Consider the following 20,684-nt stretch of genomic DNA (forward strand, 5'->3'; position numbering starts at 1 on the left):
CAAGGAACTCCGAAGCTGAAACGCAAACACCAGTCACTACCAAAGTGACACATACCTCACAACACCAGTGTGCCACCCAACAACAGCCCCTAAGGCAAGACAATGTACCCAACACTTTAGTCATAGGTGACTCTATAGTCAGGCACACCGATGTCCCACTCACCAGACTGAACAAGGAGAAAATTACAGTCAGCTGCCTGTCGGGTGCCAGGATCCACCACATAACGCATGCCCTCAAGTCACTCCACAAGTACAAATATGACTCTGTCATTGTCCATGCTGGAGTGAATGACTTGAGACGTACCTCCCTGGACTACATGAAGAGAGACATGGAAGAGCTCTTGGATCATGTGACCCAGGCAGGTATGACCCTAGCCCTGAGTAGCATCCGGCCTTCACCCAGAATGATACCACAGTATAAGGACAAAATGATTGACTTCAACAATTGGCTAAGCTTCTGGTGTCATTCAAAGGGGATGCAGTATTTGTCTGCCTGGGAAGACATGATCGACAAACCATGATGCTTTGCCAGAGATGGTCTGCACCTGTCACTCCTGGGATTCAGATTACTGGCTAAAGCTCTTACCACCCCTATAGTGCCTTTTTTAGGCAAGGTTCAAAGGATAAAACCACCACCATAACAGATACAAGTATGCAAAATCTGAAGGTAATGCTACTCAGTGCTAGAAGTCTAAACCTCAAATTGCACTCTCTCGAGGCACTCCTAAAAATGGAGAACATTGATGTCTGTGCAGTAACTGAGACCTGGTTCAAGGCTCCAGAGAGCACCCCTGCAGTACCAGGCTACAATTCTTACCACGCTTTTCGGCCACAAAACCAAGACCGAAACACTAAAGGTGCAGGAGTGTCCATATTCACCAAGGATATTCACACCTCCAGGCTAGTTGCCCAACACAATGCATCTGAAATTCTCCAGGTGCAACTAACACTGGGTAAGACTGCAATTCAAATTGTAGTTTGCTACAGATCCCCCACCATGCCCCAAGATACTCACTACACCTTTCTAAACATACTGGAAAATATTAAGATACAACCAAACACCCTAATACTGGGTGATTTCAACTACCTTGCCGTTAACTGAGAAAACTACTTGGGTACCAACTCCTTTTCCCAACGGTTCTTGGAATTAAGAAATTCCAACGTCCTGGATCAACTAATCCATTGTCCCACCAGGGGCTCCAATATCCTAGACCAACATGGGAGATAGATGCTCCACACCACTGGTCACCCCCTCATTGGTCAGGTCTGACCATAAGCAAATCACCCTTGACATCCACATCCCACCCCCACCTCCAGGTAAGGAAACTTCCTTAAAAAACTTCTCCAAAGCCAACTTCATGCTACTGAAGTCAGAAGTGACAAACTTCATGACACCCATGCAGATGGGATCTGGAAGTTCGACTGCAGAATCCTACACTAAGGCACTGTATGAGCACATCCATTTGTGCATGAATCGTGCCATCCCAAATAGAAACAAGATGCTCTTCTCCAAAAAAAGGAAACCAATCTGGTGGTCCCCTGCTATAAACAAACTATACAACAGAATGAAGAAACTGCTGCAGAAAAGAGGAAAATCCCAGGATGCAAAAAACTCCCTCACCAGCCTCAGTAAGAAGCTGAGATCCTTCATAAAATCCTCAAAAGTTAGTTACGAAAATAAAATTGTCAAAGATTCCAAAGACAGCCACAAGGCATTCTGTAGTTATGTCAATAATCTAAATGGCAATGCTCAGATCTGCCCTGAGCTTCAACAGAATGGCATTAAATATACTGATACCAAGGATATTGCCAATATCCTGGCAGATCGATTTAGTGCCAACTTCACCCCCCTCTCACCCCCTAAAGATCCCATCTCAATACCAAAAGATTGCCAAATTCCAGTAATCACAGCCACACAGGTAGAAACTGCACTCTAAAAAGCTAAGAATACAGCATCCAGGGGACCAGATGACATCCCAGGCTGTGTACTACATGAACTACAAAATGAACTGGCACCTCACCTAAGTATCATGTTTAATCATAGCCTCACCTCAGGCTTCGTGCCCACTGAGTGGCACACAGCTGCAGTTTTCCCGCTCCTCAAGGGAGGATCTGCTTTGGATCCTGGAACTACCGTCCCATCAGTCTGACAAGCCTGATCTGCAAGGGCACGGAACGCATTATCAGGGAACTTATAAACAAAGACATTGGCAACCTTCAAACACTGGTCCCCACCCAGTTTGGGTTTGTGAAGGGCCGATCTTGTCTCCTGAATCTGATTGACTACTTTGAATCAGTCTCCAGAGCTGTGGACGAGGGTAAGGCAGTCCACTCAGCCTATCTGGACCTCGCCAAGGCCTTCGACACCATCCCCCACTCTGGAATCATAGATAAACTTACTAAGCTGGGCATAAATCCTTACGTCACTCGATGGGTTGCCAACTGGCTTACTGACAGAACCCAGACTGTAAAAGTAGCCAACACCAAATCCAGCTCCAGACAAGTGGAGTACCTCAGGGTTCAGTCCTGGGACCACTGTTGTTTGGCATCTACTTCTCTGAAGTACAGGCCAACACTAAGGGACTCTTGCTAACAAAGTTCGCAGATGACTGCAAACTGGGAGCCATTACTGAATCCCCAAATGATGTGGATATTCTACAAAAGGGCCTTACAGAAACAGATGCCTGGTGCCAGAGCCATGGGCTCAAGCTTAATGCCAAGAAATGTATAGTTATCCCCTTTGGAAAAAAACATGTACCCATGAATTACCACATAGGTGGCAGGACACTAAACATCGAAAGTGTGATGAGAGGCTTAGGGACACAGGTGGACAGTGGTCTCATTTTCGATAATCACATCACCACAACAGTCAGGAAATCCTTCTGTGTGGCACACCTCATCACTAAGGGCTTTTCATCCAGAAAAAAAGGAGGGCATTGTCCCACTGTACTCATCCCTCATTAGACCCATTATAGAGTATAATGCCCCATTTGGTATGTACCTCACAAGACCATCTGCAACAGCAGGAAAGGCCACAGAAATACCTCACTAAAAGAATCATAGGCCTAAAGCAGATGCCATATGCTGACCGTCTAAAAAAACTTCAGTTATACTCTGTGGCATATCGTCTACTCATAGGCGATCTCTGCTTAACATACAAAGCCATGCCAAACCCTGAGCTGTTGGACATGCTCCACTTAACCCAATCCATCAGAGCCACATGCTCCAGGGCTCACAACCTTATCATCACAATGAAGAAAACATGCTGGAAGGATAGGTTCCTGACCAAGAGACTCCTCATACTCTGGAATAGACTGCCCATACATGTCAAGCAGAGCGCCTCATTGGCCCTCTTCAAAAGGAACCTTGATGATTGGATGGGTGACAGGAAATTCACCCCAGGGATCATGTCAGTCGCCCTGCTAGACAGGGGTCCGAGAAGTAAATATTGTGGGAAGAAATATCCATGGAATTGTTATGGCTAGGCTTGCATAGGCCCTAGGGCTGATAGCCTAGTACCAACCTATGAACCTATATTAACTCTTGGGGAGGCAAGGATGTAATAGAAGCATGGCAGGAGTCCTTTTATGATGTCCGTTCAAGGGCAGAAGGCCAGGGATTCCAAGCAGAGGACTGGGAGCCACCTGGGGTGGTAGTGATTCAGTGGGGATACACTGTAAAGAAAAGGAATAAATAAGCAGTTGTATACCTAGAATACAAAACTACAGCAGCAAAATATAGAAAGAGAGAGAAAAAAAAAAGGAATAATTAGATCAGTAGCAGTGAGTTATCTCAAGAGAAGGTTGGGTGGAAAGGAGAGAGCAGAAGGGAAAATATCAGTACAATAAATTAACCATGGTAATGCAGCACAGTTCTAGACAATTAACCATAAGTAATACAACACAGTTTCAAACTACAGCATATTAGGAACAAACAGTAGAAAACGTCTAGGTAAATTATTGTTTAGAGCAGCACAGACTTGTATTAAAACTAAACAGATGCAGGACAAAAATAATTTATGGAATTAAGGAAGAGCAGCGCAGACTTATTATACTCAAAGATGCAGGCTCTAGTAATTATAGGTTCATAGGTAGGTACTAGGCTATCTGCCCGAAGGCATTTATAAGCCTAGCCGGAATGTGTTGGCTTTCGCCACCCCCTTAGATTAGTTCCCTGTGCCTCTGTCCAGCAGAGCCATTGAAGTGATCCCTGGGATAAACTTTCTGTTTCCCATCCACTCGTCAAGGTTTCTCCTGAAGAGGGTTAGCAAGGAGCTCTGCCTAATGTAGATTGGAATCTTGTTCCAGAACATGGGAAGTCTCTGGGACAGGAATCTATCCCTCCAGCACGTCCTATTTATTGTTGTGGTGAGGTTTAGATCCCTGGAGCATGTGGCACGAGGGGATATGGTTTTCTTTAGGTGGAGCATGTCCATCAATTCTGGGTTGGACATGGCCTTGTATGACAGGCAGAGATCACCTCTGAGTAGGCGGTATGCAACCAAGTACAACTGGAGTTTCTTCAGTCGAGCTGCATAGGGCATCTGCTTGAAGCCAGTCATCCTCTTGGTGAGGTACTTCTGTGGTCTTTCCAGTTGTTGCAGGTGTCTTGTAAGGTACATCCCAAATGGGGCATTGTACTCTATGAGGGGTCTAATGAGTGATGCGTAGAGGGGCCCAATGACTTCTTTTGATCTGGATGCAAACCCTGTTGTGATTAGGTGGGCCACATAGAAGGATTTTCTAACCACTTTGGCAATGTGATTATCAAAGGAGAGGTTACTATCTACTTGGGTCCCCAGATCCCATATTACATCTTCCGTATTTAGGGGGGTTACCACCTATGTGGTAGTTTGTGGGTACTTTGTTTTTTCCAAAGGTGATGACTATGCACTTTTTGGCATTTAGCTTGAGGCCATGATTTTGACTCAAGGTATCTGTCTCAGTGAGACCCTTTTGGAGGATGTCTGTGTCAGCCGGAGAGTTAATTATAGCCCCTAGTTTGCAGTCGTCTGCGAACTTGGTCAGCCATAGTCCTCCTGTGCTTGCCTGTACCTCTAAGAAGTATATGCCGAACATGAGGTGTCCTAGGACTGAGCCCTGGGGAATGACACTTGTAACCGGTTTAGAGTCAGACCTAGCTCCTGCAACTCTTACCATGTGGGTTCTGTCCATGAGCCAGTTGGCAACCCATCTCGAGATGTAGGGGTTTATGTTCAGGCTGGTGAGCTTGTCTATAATGCCTGAGTGGGGAATGGTGTCGAAGGCCTTTGCAAGGTCTAGGTAGGCTGTGTGGACCATCTTTCCCTCATTTATAGCCTTGGTAACTGTCTCAAAGAAGTCCACCAAGGTTAGGAGGCATGATCTGCCCTTAACAAAGTCAAACTGCGTAGAGTCCAGTGTTTAGAGGTTTTCAATGTCTCTCTACATGAGGGGTTAGTTCATCTTTGAGCTCATGTGATTTCAGGGGCACTACATTCTTCTGGTATAGGTGGGTGAGAGGGGCGTGAAGTTTGCACTGAACCTGTCTGCCAGGATGTTGGCTATATCGGCCGGTTCAGTGTATTTTGTGCCATTCTGCACTAACAGAGCAGATCTGAGAATTGCCACTTAGATTCTTGACATAGATAAAGAATGCCTTGTAGTTATCTTTGGAGTCCATGGCAATTTTTCTTTCGAAGCTAGCCTTGTATGATTTTATGAGGGAACGTAGTTTCTTGCTGATACTGATCAGGGATGTCTTCCCTTCTTGGGATTTTACTCTTTTTCTGTACTAGTTTCCTCCTTCTATTGCATAGCTTGTTTATGGCAGGGATCCACCAGACTGGTTTCCTTTCTTGGAGGAGTGAGTCTTGGTTTTGCTTGGAATAGCATGATCCATGCATTCTTGTAGGTGCCCATAGAGTGCATTAGTAAAGAATTTTGCAGCTTGGACAGCGTTATCCTTTAGCATGGGGGATTTGAAACTTCCCACCTCGGTCTTAAGTAACATGAAGTTTGCTTTTGAAAAGTTTTCCACAGTGGTTTCTTTGACTGGGGATGCAGGCAGAATGTGGATATCCAGAGTGATTAGTTTATGGTCAAATCAAACCAGCGAGGGGTTGACCTCCGGTGTGGAACACTGGTCGCCCATGTTGGTGATGACCAGGTCCAATATGTTGTCACCTCTGGTGGGGGTATTGACCAGTTGATCCAGGGCATTTGAGTTTATAAATTCTAGGAAACATTGGGCAAGGGAGTTTGTACTTGAGTAGTTCTCCCAGTTAATGTTTGGGTAATTGAAATCACCCAATATCAGGGTGTTTGGTAGGACCTTTATGTTTCCCAGTGTTTCCAAGAATGCTGAGTGGGGGTCCTGGGACATGGTGGGTGATCTGTAGCATGCTATAATTTGAATAGCAGTTTTTCCATTGTTAGTTGCACGTGGATGATCTCTGAAGCATCGTGCTGTGCCACTAACCTGGAGGTGTGGGTATCATTGATGAATATGGATACTGCCCCGCCTTTGGTATTTCGGTCCGGGTTTTGTGGCCAAAATGTATGGTATGAGTTGTAGCCTGGTAGTGCTAGGGTGCTTTCTGGAGCCTTAAACCAGGTTTCTGTTACTGCACATATATCGATTTTCTCCATACTAAGGAGTGCCTCCAGTGCGTACATTTTGAGGTTTAAACTTCTGGCATTGAGTAGCATTACCCTCAGTTTTTTGTTACTTGTGCTAGTTACGGCGGTGGGTTTATCTTTTCAGCCTTGCCTAAAAAAGGCACTTTGGGGGTGGCACGTGCCTTGGCCAGTATTCGAAAGCCTAAGGGTGACAGGTGCAAGTCGTCTCTAGCAATGCAGCATGGCTTGTCGAGTATGTCATCCCAGGCTGACAGACACTGGATCTCCTTTGAATGACACCAGAAGCTTAGCCAATTTTTGAAATTGATAATGTTTTCTCTATACCGTGGTATCATTCTTGGTGAGGGCAGGATGCTACTCAGGGTCAGGGTCATACCGGCCTGGGCTACCTGATCAGAGAGCTCCTCCATGTCTCTTTTCATGTAGTCCAGGGAGGTACGGCTCAGGTCATTCACACCAACATGGACAATGACAGAGTCATATTTGTACTTGTTCTGGAGTGACCTGAGTGCTTGTGTTATGTGGCGGATCCTGGCACCCGACAGGCAGCTAACAGTAACCTTTTCCTTGTTCAGCCTAGTGAGTGGGACGTCAGTGTGCCTGACTATAGAGTCACCTATTACTAGTGTGTTGGGTATGTTATTTTGCCTCAAGAGCTGTGATTGTGTGGCACACTGGTTTTGTGAAGTATGTGTTTCATGGTTTGTGTTGGGGCGTGGAGGTTGCTTGGATGTCTGCTTTGGAGGTCTCTGTTGCTTCTGCAGATTTTTATTTTGAGCCTCTGAGTATGTTTTCATGTATTTGTGTGTTTTTTTGCCGTTGCTGGTTTCATAGGATTATGTGAGACTATTGGTGTGATGCAAGTAATTCCCTTCTCCTTTTGACTGCCTGGTCCAGTCTTGGGTTGAGAGAGCTTAGCCTCCAGTTTGGCTGTATAATTGCATCTCCCGCATGTATTAGTGTTTGGTGGAAGGAGGAGAGGGTTGTTTGTGTACATGAGGCAATTGTAACATTGCCTCAAAATGCCCAGATTCACCAGTTGGACCAGAGAGTACACCTGAAACCGCCCTTTGAACATGCCTGGATAGGTACAGTGAACTGTTTTACTGATTGGCTGGTAAGGTCGAATAAAGATCCTTGTCCTTCTGTACAGTAGGGGGGTCTAGTGCTAAGGTTTATTAGTGCTTGCTATGAATTTTGAGCAAGTGCTGGTATGAAAAGTGAATGGTTTGAGTGCTTAAGTTGAAAGTTCGTCTAGTTCCAAGGGAAAAATTGAAAAGTAGACTTTGTGGAGCTGGGAATAGTTATACCGTAGCTAACTGGCATTGCCCGGCACGCAAAACCTTGCAAATGCGGGTTTTATAGCAGGGAAATGAAAGAGAGAGAAATTAGCCCAAAATGGCCAATAAACTACTAATTTCTGGGCTGAAACCACTCCTCCAGGGACAGATAGGCTGCTCAAATCTCCCTCTCTCACAGTGAACAGAGAAACTTCTTTCTATCCAAGTAAGGTATGGGCAAACACAGAAACTTGTAACACAGCCCTGAATTCAGCACTAACCTGAAAACTGGACTATACTAGCTTAGAAAGGCGGAAAACAAGTATATATATATTTTTTTCAGAAAATAAAGCAGATACAATCAAAAAACACTTTAAATGCACAGAAATGGCTATCACACTCGAATATTTAGCATTCAACAATTAAACAGGTAATTTAAACACAAAAACAACTTTGTTAAAGTGCAGGCAGTAAAATAAGTACAATATGTAGCTGAAACAAGCTTTTTAAATCACAGAAACTCTAGAAAATTGGCATTTTAGGCGGAATTAACTAAAGGCAAGAAAATGCAGAAAAATTATACTTAATCACTCCAAAGTCTCTCTTTTGTATCTCTGCTGCTGTAGAACTCTGCAGGGCACCAGGCAGGAGCTTGCTGAGCTGTATACTAACACAAAAACCTTGCCAAAGGAGAGAACAGATCTGAGGTAAGGAGACTACAGTAAAGGCACTCAGTATTAGAGTTGAAGGAAGCAGAAGTTTCACAAGAGCTAGAGGCTATACAGGGCAGAGAGTTTAAAAGAGTGTTGGCTAAATCTGAGGCTAAGAACAGGGCAGAGTTAGATTAAAGTAGTGTAAGCACGCATTGAGGTGTAGAAAGAAGCAGGAATGATGCCACCTAGTGGCCAGATTGGGTAAATACAAAGGTTGATCTAGGGCACACAGGGGAAATGGGGAAGAGGTCAGGAAGGTAGAGAGGGAGGATAACCAAGGTAGGCTGCTAGCTATTGCTCACCGGGTTGCTATACAAGAGGGCACTTTTAATTTACTGTTTAGTTTACAGTAGGGTACATACACTTGATATTATTATCATACTCTAATATTTTCATATATCTGAATGAAGTAACTAGAAGAATGTACTTACCTGCTTAATAGTAGATGAGGTTGTAAAAAAAATCTAATATATTTCCAGTGTCATAACTTGATTTTCTTGCTAATATCAAAATAATTTGCATTGTAAAATCTCCCATAAACCATATGGTTAGAAGAGGCTATAAAAGCGTAATACTTGAACATGCAGAAAATATACTTACAATCAGATGCACCAAGTTCAGGTTCAATAACAAAACTGACTGCACTTGGTTTATCACTAACCCAAGTAACATCTAAAATATTGCCCTTCTTTGTAGCTTCTTTAACAATTTGTTTACATTTGAATAAAGCCCTATCATGACTGGTTTACTTTACCTCGTATATATTTACTAATGTCCGTATGTGTATCAGTTATGGTTCAGAAATTCTGAAGTGTTTTGCTCTTATTTCACATTTTGTCAAACCTTAAAGAGAAGGGTTTATCTACCTTGTGTGAACATCTCTTAACTGTTAATAATAAGGGTAGTCTGCTCTGTATATTCTTGCATAATTTTGTTCAAAAAGAGCAGCTGTCACTCAAATTCAAGCAGCATTCACTATGAAAACATTTCTAAAGCAGAGTGTTTTTGCATAGAGCAAACCTTCTTGCACCTCCTCCTACACTAAGGTCATTTGCATTTCAGGAAAAGGAGAAATACCCATGATACTGCAACATTGATATTTCAGGGTAAAAACAAAAGTATGAAAGACCAAAAACTGAAAACAAACTGCCACGTAAACTAGAATCCAAAAAGGCGCATAATTTATTGAGACAAATAATCCAAGGTAAGCGCTTTCATTTGGTAGCTATCACCAAAATTCTTCAGACAAAGTAAAACAGCAAATACAATCCAATTTATACTACAAGAACACACCCTACCTCATTGTTTGTCTTTTTGGCTTTTCCCGGTTAGGGGTCGCCACAGCGGAACTCCGGTCTGCTAATGATTGGCAGTCAATTTTTATGGTGCCAAGTTGCCAGTCCGACGCCCAACCTTCAGCGAAGGCAAGCCCATTCACGCATGTCTTTCGAATGCCACTCGACCACGGGGAGGACATGAAGACTCCACACAGAAGGTGCTTCAGCCGAAAATTGAACAGGAGAACTTCTTGCTGTGAGGCAACAACGCTACCGCTGTACCACTGCGGCTTCTAACACACCCCCTATTAATCAATTAAAAATTTGAAAAAGACATATGCCCTAAAATATATATATATATATGAATACAAATACATATCTAGATAGTACAAATTTTTAATTGATTTTAATTAATGAGATCGGATGTGTTATTGTAGTATAACTTGGATTGTATTTGCTGTTTTACTTTGTCCGAAGAAGTTTGGTGATAGCTACTAAACGAAAGCGCTTACCTTGGATTATTTGTCTCAATAAATACTGTACCTTTTTGGATTCTAGTCTACGTGGCAGTTTGTTTTCATTTCAGGGTAAAAGACAGAGATTGTACACTAGTAGTCACACAAATATCAATCCTTAACACCTCCTTCTGTTGTAAAGTGATACCTGAGAAAATAAAGTCCCAAGTTGCTTGTTTTCTCTTTGCAATTAAACTTGTCCAGCTTATGTTATGCTTTCTAGCTGAGATAAATGTCTCTGATGATGTAATAATAAAATGCAACATTACAATATTTGCCTTTAAATAAGTATAATTGATCATCACTTATTAAAATGCTTTGGCCTAAATGAGTTAGGTTAGATAAGACATTCAAAGATATTTAGATAACCTATATATGTGTGGGCTGGACATAATGGGATACATTTCAATGGGGACAAATGTAAGATTTTGCATTTGAGTAGACATAATGTAACATACCTTTATAGTTTGGATAATAAAATAATTGAGGCTTGTGAGTTGCTCAATGAACTAGGTATAGTAGTTGACGGTAATCTTAAATTCCAGGGACAGGTGACTAAGATTCTGAGAAACACGTTTTATGCAATTAGAACATTATTAAGAACTGTATTCTCTAGGAATTCTAAGGTTGTGTTTCCATATAAACAATGAATGCACCAGAATAATGGTAATATGATGTTTAATAGAGTAAGACACTAGCTTTCTGCATTTATTCAGTCAAAGATGTAAACAGGTTAGAAAAAGTCCAAAAGAACTTTACTAGAAATATTATAGGAATGTCTGATTTAGAGAATGAATAAAGATTAAGGAATTTAAAATAATTTTGGTTATATTATAAACAGGTGGGGTCAAATTTAATCTAGGTTTTACAAGTGTTTGAAAGTGGAAGAAGTTGTGTGTTTGTTAGATATCACATATGTGCAGCTTGAAAAGGGCACGAGGAACATACAACTACTTGTTCATAGGCTCGAAGGTGTGTACTAGGCTAATGGCCCTAGGGCCTTTACAAGCCTAGCCATAGGATTACCCTGGCAGGGTTGGGAGGGTGGCCTAATGGTTAAGGTGTTTGGCCTTGCAAACGCAAGGTGCAGGGTTTGAGTCTCACAAGGGATAATTGGCTAGGCTTAAAATGACTCGCAAGGGCAGTTAGCTTAGTACTAATCTATGAATCTATGAATCGTGCCACCCAACCTTACTTCTCAGTGCCTCTGTCGAGTGGAGCCACTGGAGTTATCCCCAGGGTGAATTTTCTATTTCTGATCCACTCATCTAGATTTCTGTTGAAGAGGGTCAGCTAGGTGCTCTGCTTGACATGTATGGGAAGTCTATTCCATAGCATGGGCAGTCTCTGGGTTATGAATCTGTCCCTCCAGTACGTTCTGTTGATTGTGGTAATGAGGTTGAGGTCTCTTGAGCATGTGGTGAGGAGGGATTGGGATTTCTTTGAATGTAGCATTTCTAACAGGGCTGGGTCAGACATGGCTTTGTAAGTCAAGCAGAGATCACATCTAAGTAGGCGATATGAGACAGAGAATAGTTGGAGTATTTTGAGTCTGTCCATACAGGACAAGTGTTTAAGGCCTAAGATCCTCTTTGTTAGATACTTTTACGGCCTCTCCATTTGTTGCAGGTGTACATACGAAATGGGGCATTGTACTCGATGTCTGGCCTAATGAGGGAAGAGTAGAGGGAGACAATGACCTCTTTCTTTCAGGATGCAAAACTCTTAGTAATGAGATGTACCACATAGAAGGACTTTCTGACCACAATGGCAGTGTGGTGATCAAAAGAGAGATTCCTGTCAACCTGTGTTCCCAGATCTGTTATAACTCCTTCTGTGTTCAGTAGACTATCATCAATGTGGTAATTCATGGGAACCATTTTTTCCCAAAGGTGATGACAACACATTTTTTGGCATTGAGCTTAAGGCCATGGTTCTGACACCAGTCGTTGGTCTCAATGAGGCCATTCTGTAGGATGTCAACATCACTTGGGGAATTAATAATAGCTTCCAACTTGCAATCGTCTGTGAACTTTATCAGCCAGAGTCCCTTTGTGTTGGTCTGGACTTCAGAGAAGTAGATACCAAACAGGAGAGGACCCAGGGCCAAATCTGTGGGACTCCACTAGTGACTAGTCAGCAGTCTGACTTGGACTTGGCTACTTTCACACTGTGGGTCCTACCTGTGAGCCAGTTTGCAACCCACCTAATGATGTAGGGGTTGATGCCTAGTTTAGTGAGTTTTTGTATGATTCCTGAATGAGGAATGGTATCAAAGGCCTTGGCCAGATCAAGGTAGGCTGTATGAACCACCTTGCCTTCATCCACAGCTCTGGTGAATGACTCAAAGAAGTCGACCAAGTTGAGCAGGCATGATCTACCCTTCCCAAAACCGGACTGTGTGGGATGCAGAGTTTGGAGATTCCCTATATCCTTGTTTATTAGGTCTATGATGTGCGTTTCATAGATTTGCATATCAGACTCATCAGGCTAATGGGGCGATAGTTCCCAGGGTCTGTAATCACTCCTACTTTGTGGAGAGGGATGACTGTAGCAGTGCGCCATTCAGTAGGGACAAAGCCTGAGGTGAGGCTGTGATTGAACAGGGCACACAGGTGAGGTGCCAGTTCACTCTGTAGTTCATGTAGAACACAGCCAGAGATATTGTCAGGTCCCATAAAAGCTGTATTCTTGGTCTTGGACATTGCTGTTTTAACCTGTGCAGCAGTAATACTGGGTGCCTGGCAATCTACTAGTATTGTGATTGGTCCTTTGGGGGGGGGGGTAAAGTTGGCACTGAATCTGTCTGCCAGTATATTGGCAATATCTGTTGACTCGGTATAGGAGGTACCATTGTGCAGTAGCTCAGAGCAAATCTGTGTATTGCCATGGAGATTCTTTACATAACTATAGAAGGCCTTGTGGTTGTCTTTACCATCTGATGCAATTCTGTTTTCATAGCCAGCTTTTGAGGATTTGATGAGGCTGATAAGGGAGTTTTTCCAGTCTTGGGACTTCACCTTATTCCACATCAGTTTCCTCCTTCTGTTGTAGAGTTTGTTTATGGCAGGAGACTACCAGATTGGCTTCCTTTTTTTGGTGGAGAGTGTCTTGGTTGTATTGGGTACATTTGTGTATGTGTTCGTACAGTGCATTGGTGTATGATTTGGCAGTCATGCAACTATTCTCCATTTGCATGGGTGCCGTGAAGTTAGCCACCTCTGATTTTAGGAGCCCAAAGTTAGCTTTATTTTATTTATTTATTTATTTGCAGTTGTTTTACCAGGATAGTCCATTGGGCCAAGGAACCTGTTTTCAATGTAGTCCTGGGGAGAAAAGCTCCAAGACAAATTAAATTACAGTAAGTTTTACATAGAAAAATGAGTAGACAAACTTTGGAGAAATTTTTCATGGTGGTTACCTTTGCAGGGGGGTGGGAGGGATGTGGATTTCTAAGGTGGTTAGTTTGTGGTCGGATCTAACCAGGGAGGAGCTGACTATTGGTGTAGAGTAACGGTCGCCCATGTTAGTAATGACCAGGTCAAGGATGTTGCTACCTCTAGTGGGGCTTAGAACGAGCTGGTCCAGGGCATTGGAATTAATGAACTCCAGGAAATGTTGGGCAAGTGTATTGGTACATGACTAGTTTTCCCAGTTAGTGGAGGGGTAGTTGAAGTCGCCTGCAACTTAGGAGGGGGGATATCTTCATTAGCAAGGAAATATTTTCAGATTAGAGCTGGAGAAAGACGGAATTTGTTGCCCTTGTAAATTAGACAGGTGAAAAGTATTAAGAGAAAAAAATGGATTTATGGAGTAGGAATAAGATATACTGTATACTGCTCTCTTGAAGGAAGGCTCATAATGCTTTCTGCTGAAGCCTAATATAAACACTGAAATATTGATTTTAACCAGTTCAGTATTTATTTTAAGCTTTGCTTACTATATCAGTAACTGAACTCTCTGTTTGTCTACTTAAAAGGTCTGAAGTTTTGGTGTCATTTTGAAAATATGTGGACAAATGTGTGGGGAATGATGTTATATATAGGTAATGCTTGGTCTTTGAGAAGTTGTAAGTATCATGCTCTAGGATTGTTGTTGTCAACAAAGGAGACATAGGCTTTAGTAAAAAGAATGGTATCACAAAGGTGAGGAACTTTCATTTCTCAATTTCAGTTTTAACTGTCCCTGCCACGGACATAGCCGAGGAAACTGTCATAAGTGAAGAGCCACCATTAAAGAGACAGTGTTTTGAAGTCGTTGATAATACTGCTAAATCAATAGAAACTGAGGTAAGTGTAAAAAACAATTGTTAAATGATAATTAGTGACTGCACAGAACATACTTTTCATTTAGTAGGATTGTTTTATTTGCAGGCAATACACCCTGTCTGACTGGACCTAACTTGCTGAAATTCACAGCTGAGCTAAGAAGGTCGGAGCAATGAGCAGACGTGGGCAGTATCATAGAGGTGATTGGCAGCTGTGAGCATGGGATAATGGTGCCTTTAGGCCACATCATCCAAAGGTATTGTGGAACATCTCCATCAAGTAGCATACAGCTGAACAGTGTGGGGGGCCTTGTGTGAACCAGTGCAGATTAGAGAAGAAGGGACTACAAAAGGAAAGAAAGTTAAGGAGCTGCATTGAAACAGAATGGGTGAAAAAGGTTGGAGGAAACAGGGCGGGAAAGCTGACTGAAGTGCTTTACATTTGGGATGGTGATGTATTTTAAGTTCTCTGATATATGGCAACTGCACAGCTCATAAAGGAGTGAGCTTGGAAAAGTGTTTAGGCTGCAGTGGAGAGTGGTAAAAAGGAATTGATTAGCCAGATACAGGGGAATAGTTCTTACTACAAGTATGAGGATGGAAAGGATGGTAGAGGGACTCACACTGTAGACCAGTACAGGGACAGGAGGTAAGTCAAGTAAATGCAAAGAAATCACAAGCAGAAATGGGAAGAATAGGAAAGATAAGGGAGAAAGGGGCTAGTGGGAGAGAGGGAATTAGAAGAGGTTTGGGTAGGAAATTAGGTTAATAAGAAGAAAGTAAATGGATCTAGATGAGGTGGAGGCAGAAGATGGAAGGCCCAGTTGTGGGAAAATAAACCAGAAAGGGAAAAAAGAGGGCAGTTGAAGGAGAGAGTAAATGGCCAAGAAGGTAGCTAAAAAGGGTGACAGACATAATGGAATGGACAAAAGAAGTAAGTTATGCAGGTAAGCAGACAGACTAGGAATATTATAGGATGAAATGTGTGTAACAGCAGAGAAGGCAGGTTAAAAGGGCTACTGGATCAATGAAGAGTGGGAGTAGAGGACAAATTAGACACTGTAGAAAGTAGGGGGGGCTAGAAATATAGTAGAAACACAGATTAACATAGGAGAAGGGTTGAGAAGGTCAGTATATACAGGTGTAGGAAAGAATATGTAGGAAGGAGTTTCATGAGAAAGAAAAGTACATATGCCTAGAGACTAGGCTGGACAGATGAGGAGGATCCAGGTGACTATAGTTACATTGTGAAGGCTGGTGCTGCAAAGGGTGTGAGAAGAAATGACCATGGGTATCATAAAGGGCAAAGATGACCCACGTGTTGTGAAATTGTAATATGGCTGTTTGCCAGTGTCCACAATGGCAGAAGTTTGTTGAAGCTACACTATGAGATTTGTCTATTTTGTGACAGAACATGTCTTACTGGCTGAGTACTCTGATGGCTTGTAATGTACTTTTTTTGTGAATCTGTTGCCATTCAAATTGATTGACTCTGCTGAAATCTGAACTTGAAAGGAACATTTGAATGATTATACCTTTAAACTAAGGTGAAGGTGAGGTGGACAAATGAAATAGTACTGTGAATGGGTGGCAAATGAAAGTATAAAATGGCACAATATCAAGGGAAACAGTTAAAAGATGTCAAACGTACACAGCCTTGTTGTATAATACAGAGAGTCTATAGTACAAAATGAGAGCACTATGTTATGGTTTGTACAGCACAGTTGCTGACACCGTGATGTCAAAAAGTGTGTGCAAGTATTTGTGTGTAGGGGTTATGATTTGGTCTCTGCTCTTCATGGAGTTCCTAAGGTATAATGGCTGGGCCATTTTATAAACTTGAAGAAAATTATTATATCTGGGAATGGTAGTTCTGTCTCCATTACTCAGGGTCATAGGCAAAACTTTCCCAGGATACTTGACCCAGTCCTTTTCCCATAATGTTGTGCACTGTATCGCCCTTCTCTGGATTTCTTTTGCCGTGTGTAGAAGCTGATTGTTGATTCAAAATGGCCCCAGGCTATGGTTCACATTTTAAGTCCTTTTGCTCTTATTTCTTGAATTTCTCTTTAAAAAGCATTAGTTGGTCCTCCTTTCCTTATATGTCTGCCTGCACAAGGCCAGTAGATTCCATTTAGAGTTCACTAACTTTTTTGTTAGAATTTTCTTCCCTTCCCTTTCCTTCCTCTCCCTGGCCTCATTACTACAGCATTTACTGATTTTCTTTTGTTAATGCTTGCTGTGCTGGAGTATTGTACTGTTTGTGTTTGGTACTGTTGCTCATAGCTAACTTCAGAGGAAAGTATTTGCATCATGTTGTACTACTCTGTTTACAGTATTTGCTTAGTGCTGTGCTAAGTAGCTTTGGTAGGGCTGCCACCTTCACTATGATGAAAACTGGACCAAAGCCACACCCCCAGCACCACCCGTGACCCTGCCCAGTAATGCCCTCTTTACACCCACTGCCATGCCTATTTTATGACATTAGTGTATAAGTCATTATGGAAGAATGTGTCCTTTATTCTATTTTTTTCTAAAAAGCTTCTGTCAGTACTTGACCTGCTTTGTTTGCCCAACATAGAGAAAGTCTCTTCCTACTGACAAAGAAACTTTCTTTGCTCCATATCTCTCTGTGTACCAAAATATGGCCGTATATTGTGTGTTTGTGGAGGGGGGGGGGTCAGTGCTGCTAGCTGTAATATTTGGCCCTGTCCTGGTCGGGGGATCATTGCTGCCAGCTGTAATATTCAGTGCTGTACTGGCTTGGGGGGGGGGGGGTGGTCAGTGGTGCCAGCTGTAATATTCATATGAGCGGCAACATTAAAAGTTTTACTATTTCACATCTGTGCTCACTAAGGAAGTTCCTTGATTTTTGTATCAGTAAATGAATAAAAAGTATTATCCCCATTCTCTTTCATACAAAGCCTTTGAATGGTCCCAGCACTTTCTATCACAATGTAGTCTGTCGGGTAAAGAGGCTCCCTAATTCCCCAAAAGCACCCCTATTCCTCAGGGGTCAGGCCTATCACCATTACTCTTCTCCATTTAAATTAGCAAGCCCCCCTTGACATTCCACACCTTCCCATCCTCCTGTTTTTGGGTGACATGGTCATATACCAAATAAACTCCTGTCATTAAATCATTGAACAACAACACATACAACAGGATCTCCTTTCCCTGACAGAGTGGTTAAATTTAAGAAAGTTACTTCTACACCCAAAGAAGACTAAAGTTATACTATTTAGGATAGAACAAAATCTGAAATCCACTCCTCCTGACCTAACCATTCTAGACCATCATGAGCATCCCCTAAAAACTTCCACTTCATTTAAATACTCAGAGCCTTGGATAGACCAAAATCTACATTTTAAACTTCAAGTTCAAAAAAGAAAAAAAGAAAAAAAAAAAAGAAAGAAACTAAATTAAAAATGCATCAAACCTTGTTCTGGACCTGGAAAATCCTGAGCTGGATGAGAAGTAATGGGTAAAGGGATCCTAGTGGCACAACTTGAATATGCCTTCCTCTAGCTGGCCACAGCCTCCCAGAAAAATCTCACCTTGTTACAAAAAACAGATAGTAGGAAATGTCCTTTCACCCCCCCCCCCCCTTCCTAGGCCTCTAGAAGAGAACAATTCTGTTGCCTCATTAAAAAAAACAGTTGACTCTTAAATACAGGAAAGATTTAACCTTCTTCTAAGATACCTACTCTATAAAATGCTAAATCAATACTCCTTCTCATACCTCGAAAGCAGGTTCACAGAAAGTGAAAGGGTATACAGCCTCAGATATCAGGATCCCTAATGTAATTTTTATATTTATAACTGTGAGCCCTGAAATCTCAATAAATAACTAATAACTACAAAAACAGAGAAAAGTGAAACTATCAAAGACCACCTTTCTCTGTGAAAAATTAGTGTCTCTGCAAACAGCTGCACTAGAGACCTAAGCCTACACCAAAGTAAAAAAACAAGACTCTGTGGAGAGATAGGTTCATAACACATTGTATTCCCAGCCTGTGGAATAAGTTGCCACAGCAGGTCAACAAAGTACTGCATTGGCTACCATTAAGGCTATTCTTGATGATCGGATGGGTTGACACAAATTTACATCAGGCTTGTAATGTACGATCCTGCTCAGTTTAGAAGGCAAGTAGTATTAAGTGCTTGACAAGGGGAAAGAACTTTTAAGTTTGTGTACTTAATGGTATATATGGCTAGACGTCTTATGGTCCTCATGATTGCTTGCCTGATATTATTGCTATGTTCCTATCACTGTTGTCCTTTAAAGTTATTTTTTGCAGGAGGAACACACCCCCATCACCCCCCTGAATGGAGGGAAAAGTATCCCCCTGAAGTTATGTATACCAGCTCCAAGATCACCATTCTTCGGAGTAAAGGTAAAACTGAGAAAAGGCAGTCTTGGACTTTACATTATCACTCATTGGACCTCAGTATTCCAAGGCTTGGACTAACGAGTCTCAGCATATGAAATGGTTTACCCACATTCCAACCTTCCATAGCTCTGTTATGCAGCATCAAACAAAAACTGTAGAAATCACAGCTTCTTATTCCCTCAGCAATAAATGACTTGATTATATGTTAAAAAAAATAAAAATAAATGAAGAAAGTGCGTCTGCAAAAAAAGTCACTTGTACTACTTCAGTGCTTCAAAGATAACCTAAGATTACCATAACTGATCACTCTATCCTGTAAAACAACCTCAACTATGCTACAGAATTTTTACACCCAGTTCTTTCCCATGAACCCTCCTTTCCACAATCTTCCTCCATCCCCCTCCAACTTGCCTCTTATTCCTTATACTATTACTCAGATTTAACAAAATGACAGTTCCCCACTACCACTGCTTCTCAACACTATCTGTGAATCCCTTCTCCTACCTAATCTTAACTATAACTACTTCTCAATTATATTGTGTGTATGTATGTGTAATGTATGTATATATATATATATATATATATATATATATATATGTATATGTATATGTATATAATGTGTATGTATATATATATATATATTTATATATATATATATATATATAATGTATGTATATATATATATATATATATATATATATATATATATATAGATATATATATATATAGATATATATATATAGATATATATATATAGATAGATAAAAAAAAAAAATATATATATATATATATATATATATATATATATATGTATATATGTATATATATATATATATATATATATATATATATATATATATATATATAAAATCCTCCTACTTCATAATCTTAACTACTAGTTCTGTACTGTATTATAAACCTTTACTACAATTACTTCCCTACTATCTGCAGCTCTTTTCCTTCATGTACTGAACTATTTCTCAACTACATCATGCATGTTTAACTCTTCTTCCTTACCTTAATGACTTCTGTTTTTCAAAACTACTACTTCTCATGTATGTGTAACCCTTCTCCTTCTTAGCCTTAATGACAACCACTTTCCTTATTATTTCATTATTTAATTTCCTTATTGCCCAAAAGAGCAAGTATCTATCCCGGCAGAGGGCTGCCTCCCAAACATTTCAGATGCTCAGGTGAAGGCTGCCCTCTCCAAAGCAAAAAACACTGCTTCCATGGGACCAGATGGTGTCTCAGGTTGCGTCCTACATGAACTACAAGAGGAACTAATCCCTCAAATAAAACAGCTATACAATCTCAGCCTCACTACAGGATACGTGCCCACAGAATGGCGTACAGCAACAGTGGTCCCACTCCACAAAGGTGGAGCCTCTACGGACCCTGGAAACTATCGCCCCATAAGCCTGACTAGCTTAGTCTGCAAGGCTATGGAGAGGATCATCATGGAGCTCATAAACAAAGACATTGGGGACCTACAGATGCTAGATCCTACCCAGTTCGGCTTTGTCAAGGGCAGATCCTGCCTTTTGAACCTGGTTGACTTCTTTGAAACAGTCACCAAAGCCATAGATGAAGGGAAGGTAGTCCACACAGCCTATCT

At 41.6% G+C, this 20,684-nt stretch overlaps 1 protein-coding gene across 3 annotated transcripts in view; it reads left to right on the plus strand.

The window, feature by feature from the left end:
• The window catches only part of GABPB1 (GA binding protein transcription factor subunit beta 1), a 2,781,617-nt gene that overhangs the window by 2,087,286 nt on the left and 673,647 nt on the right, over nucleotides 1–20,684 (plus strand). For all 3 annotated transcript variants that reach the window (XM_044077209.1, XM_044077208.1, XM_044077210.1), the window contains exon 8: nucleotides 14,579–14,694. In XM_044077209.1, coding sequence (XP_043933144.1) covers nucleotides 14,579–14,694 — 116 coding nt within the window. The remainder of the gene's footprint in view (nucleotides 1–14,578; nucleotides 14,695–20,684) is intronic.

This window comes from Protopterus annectens, chromosome 7.part0 (genome assembly GCF_019279795.1).
Source record: "Protopterus annectens isolate FY-2018-M chromosome 7.part0, PAN1.0, whole genome shotgun sequence".
NCBI lineage: Eukaryota > Metazoa > Chordata > Ceratodontiformes > Protopteridae > Protopterus > Protopterus annectens.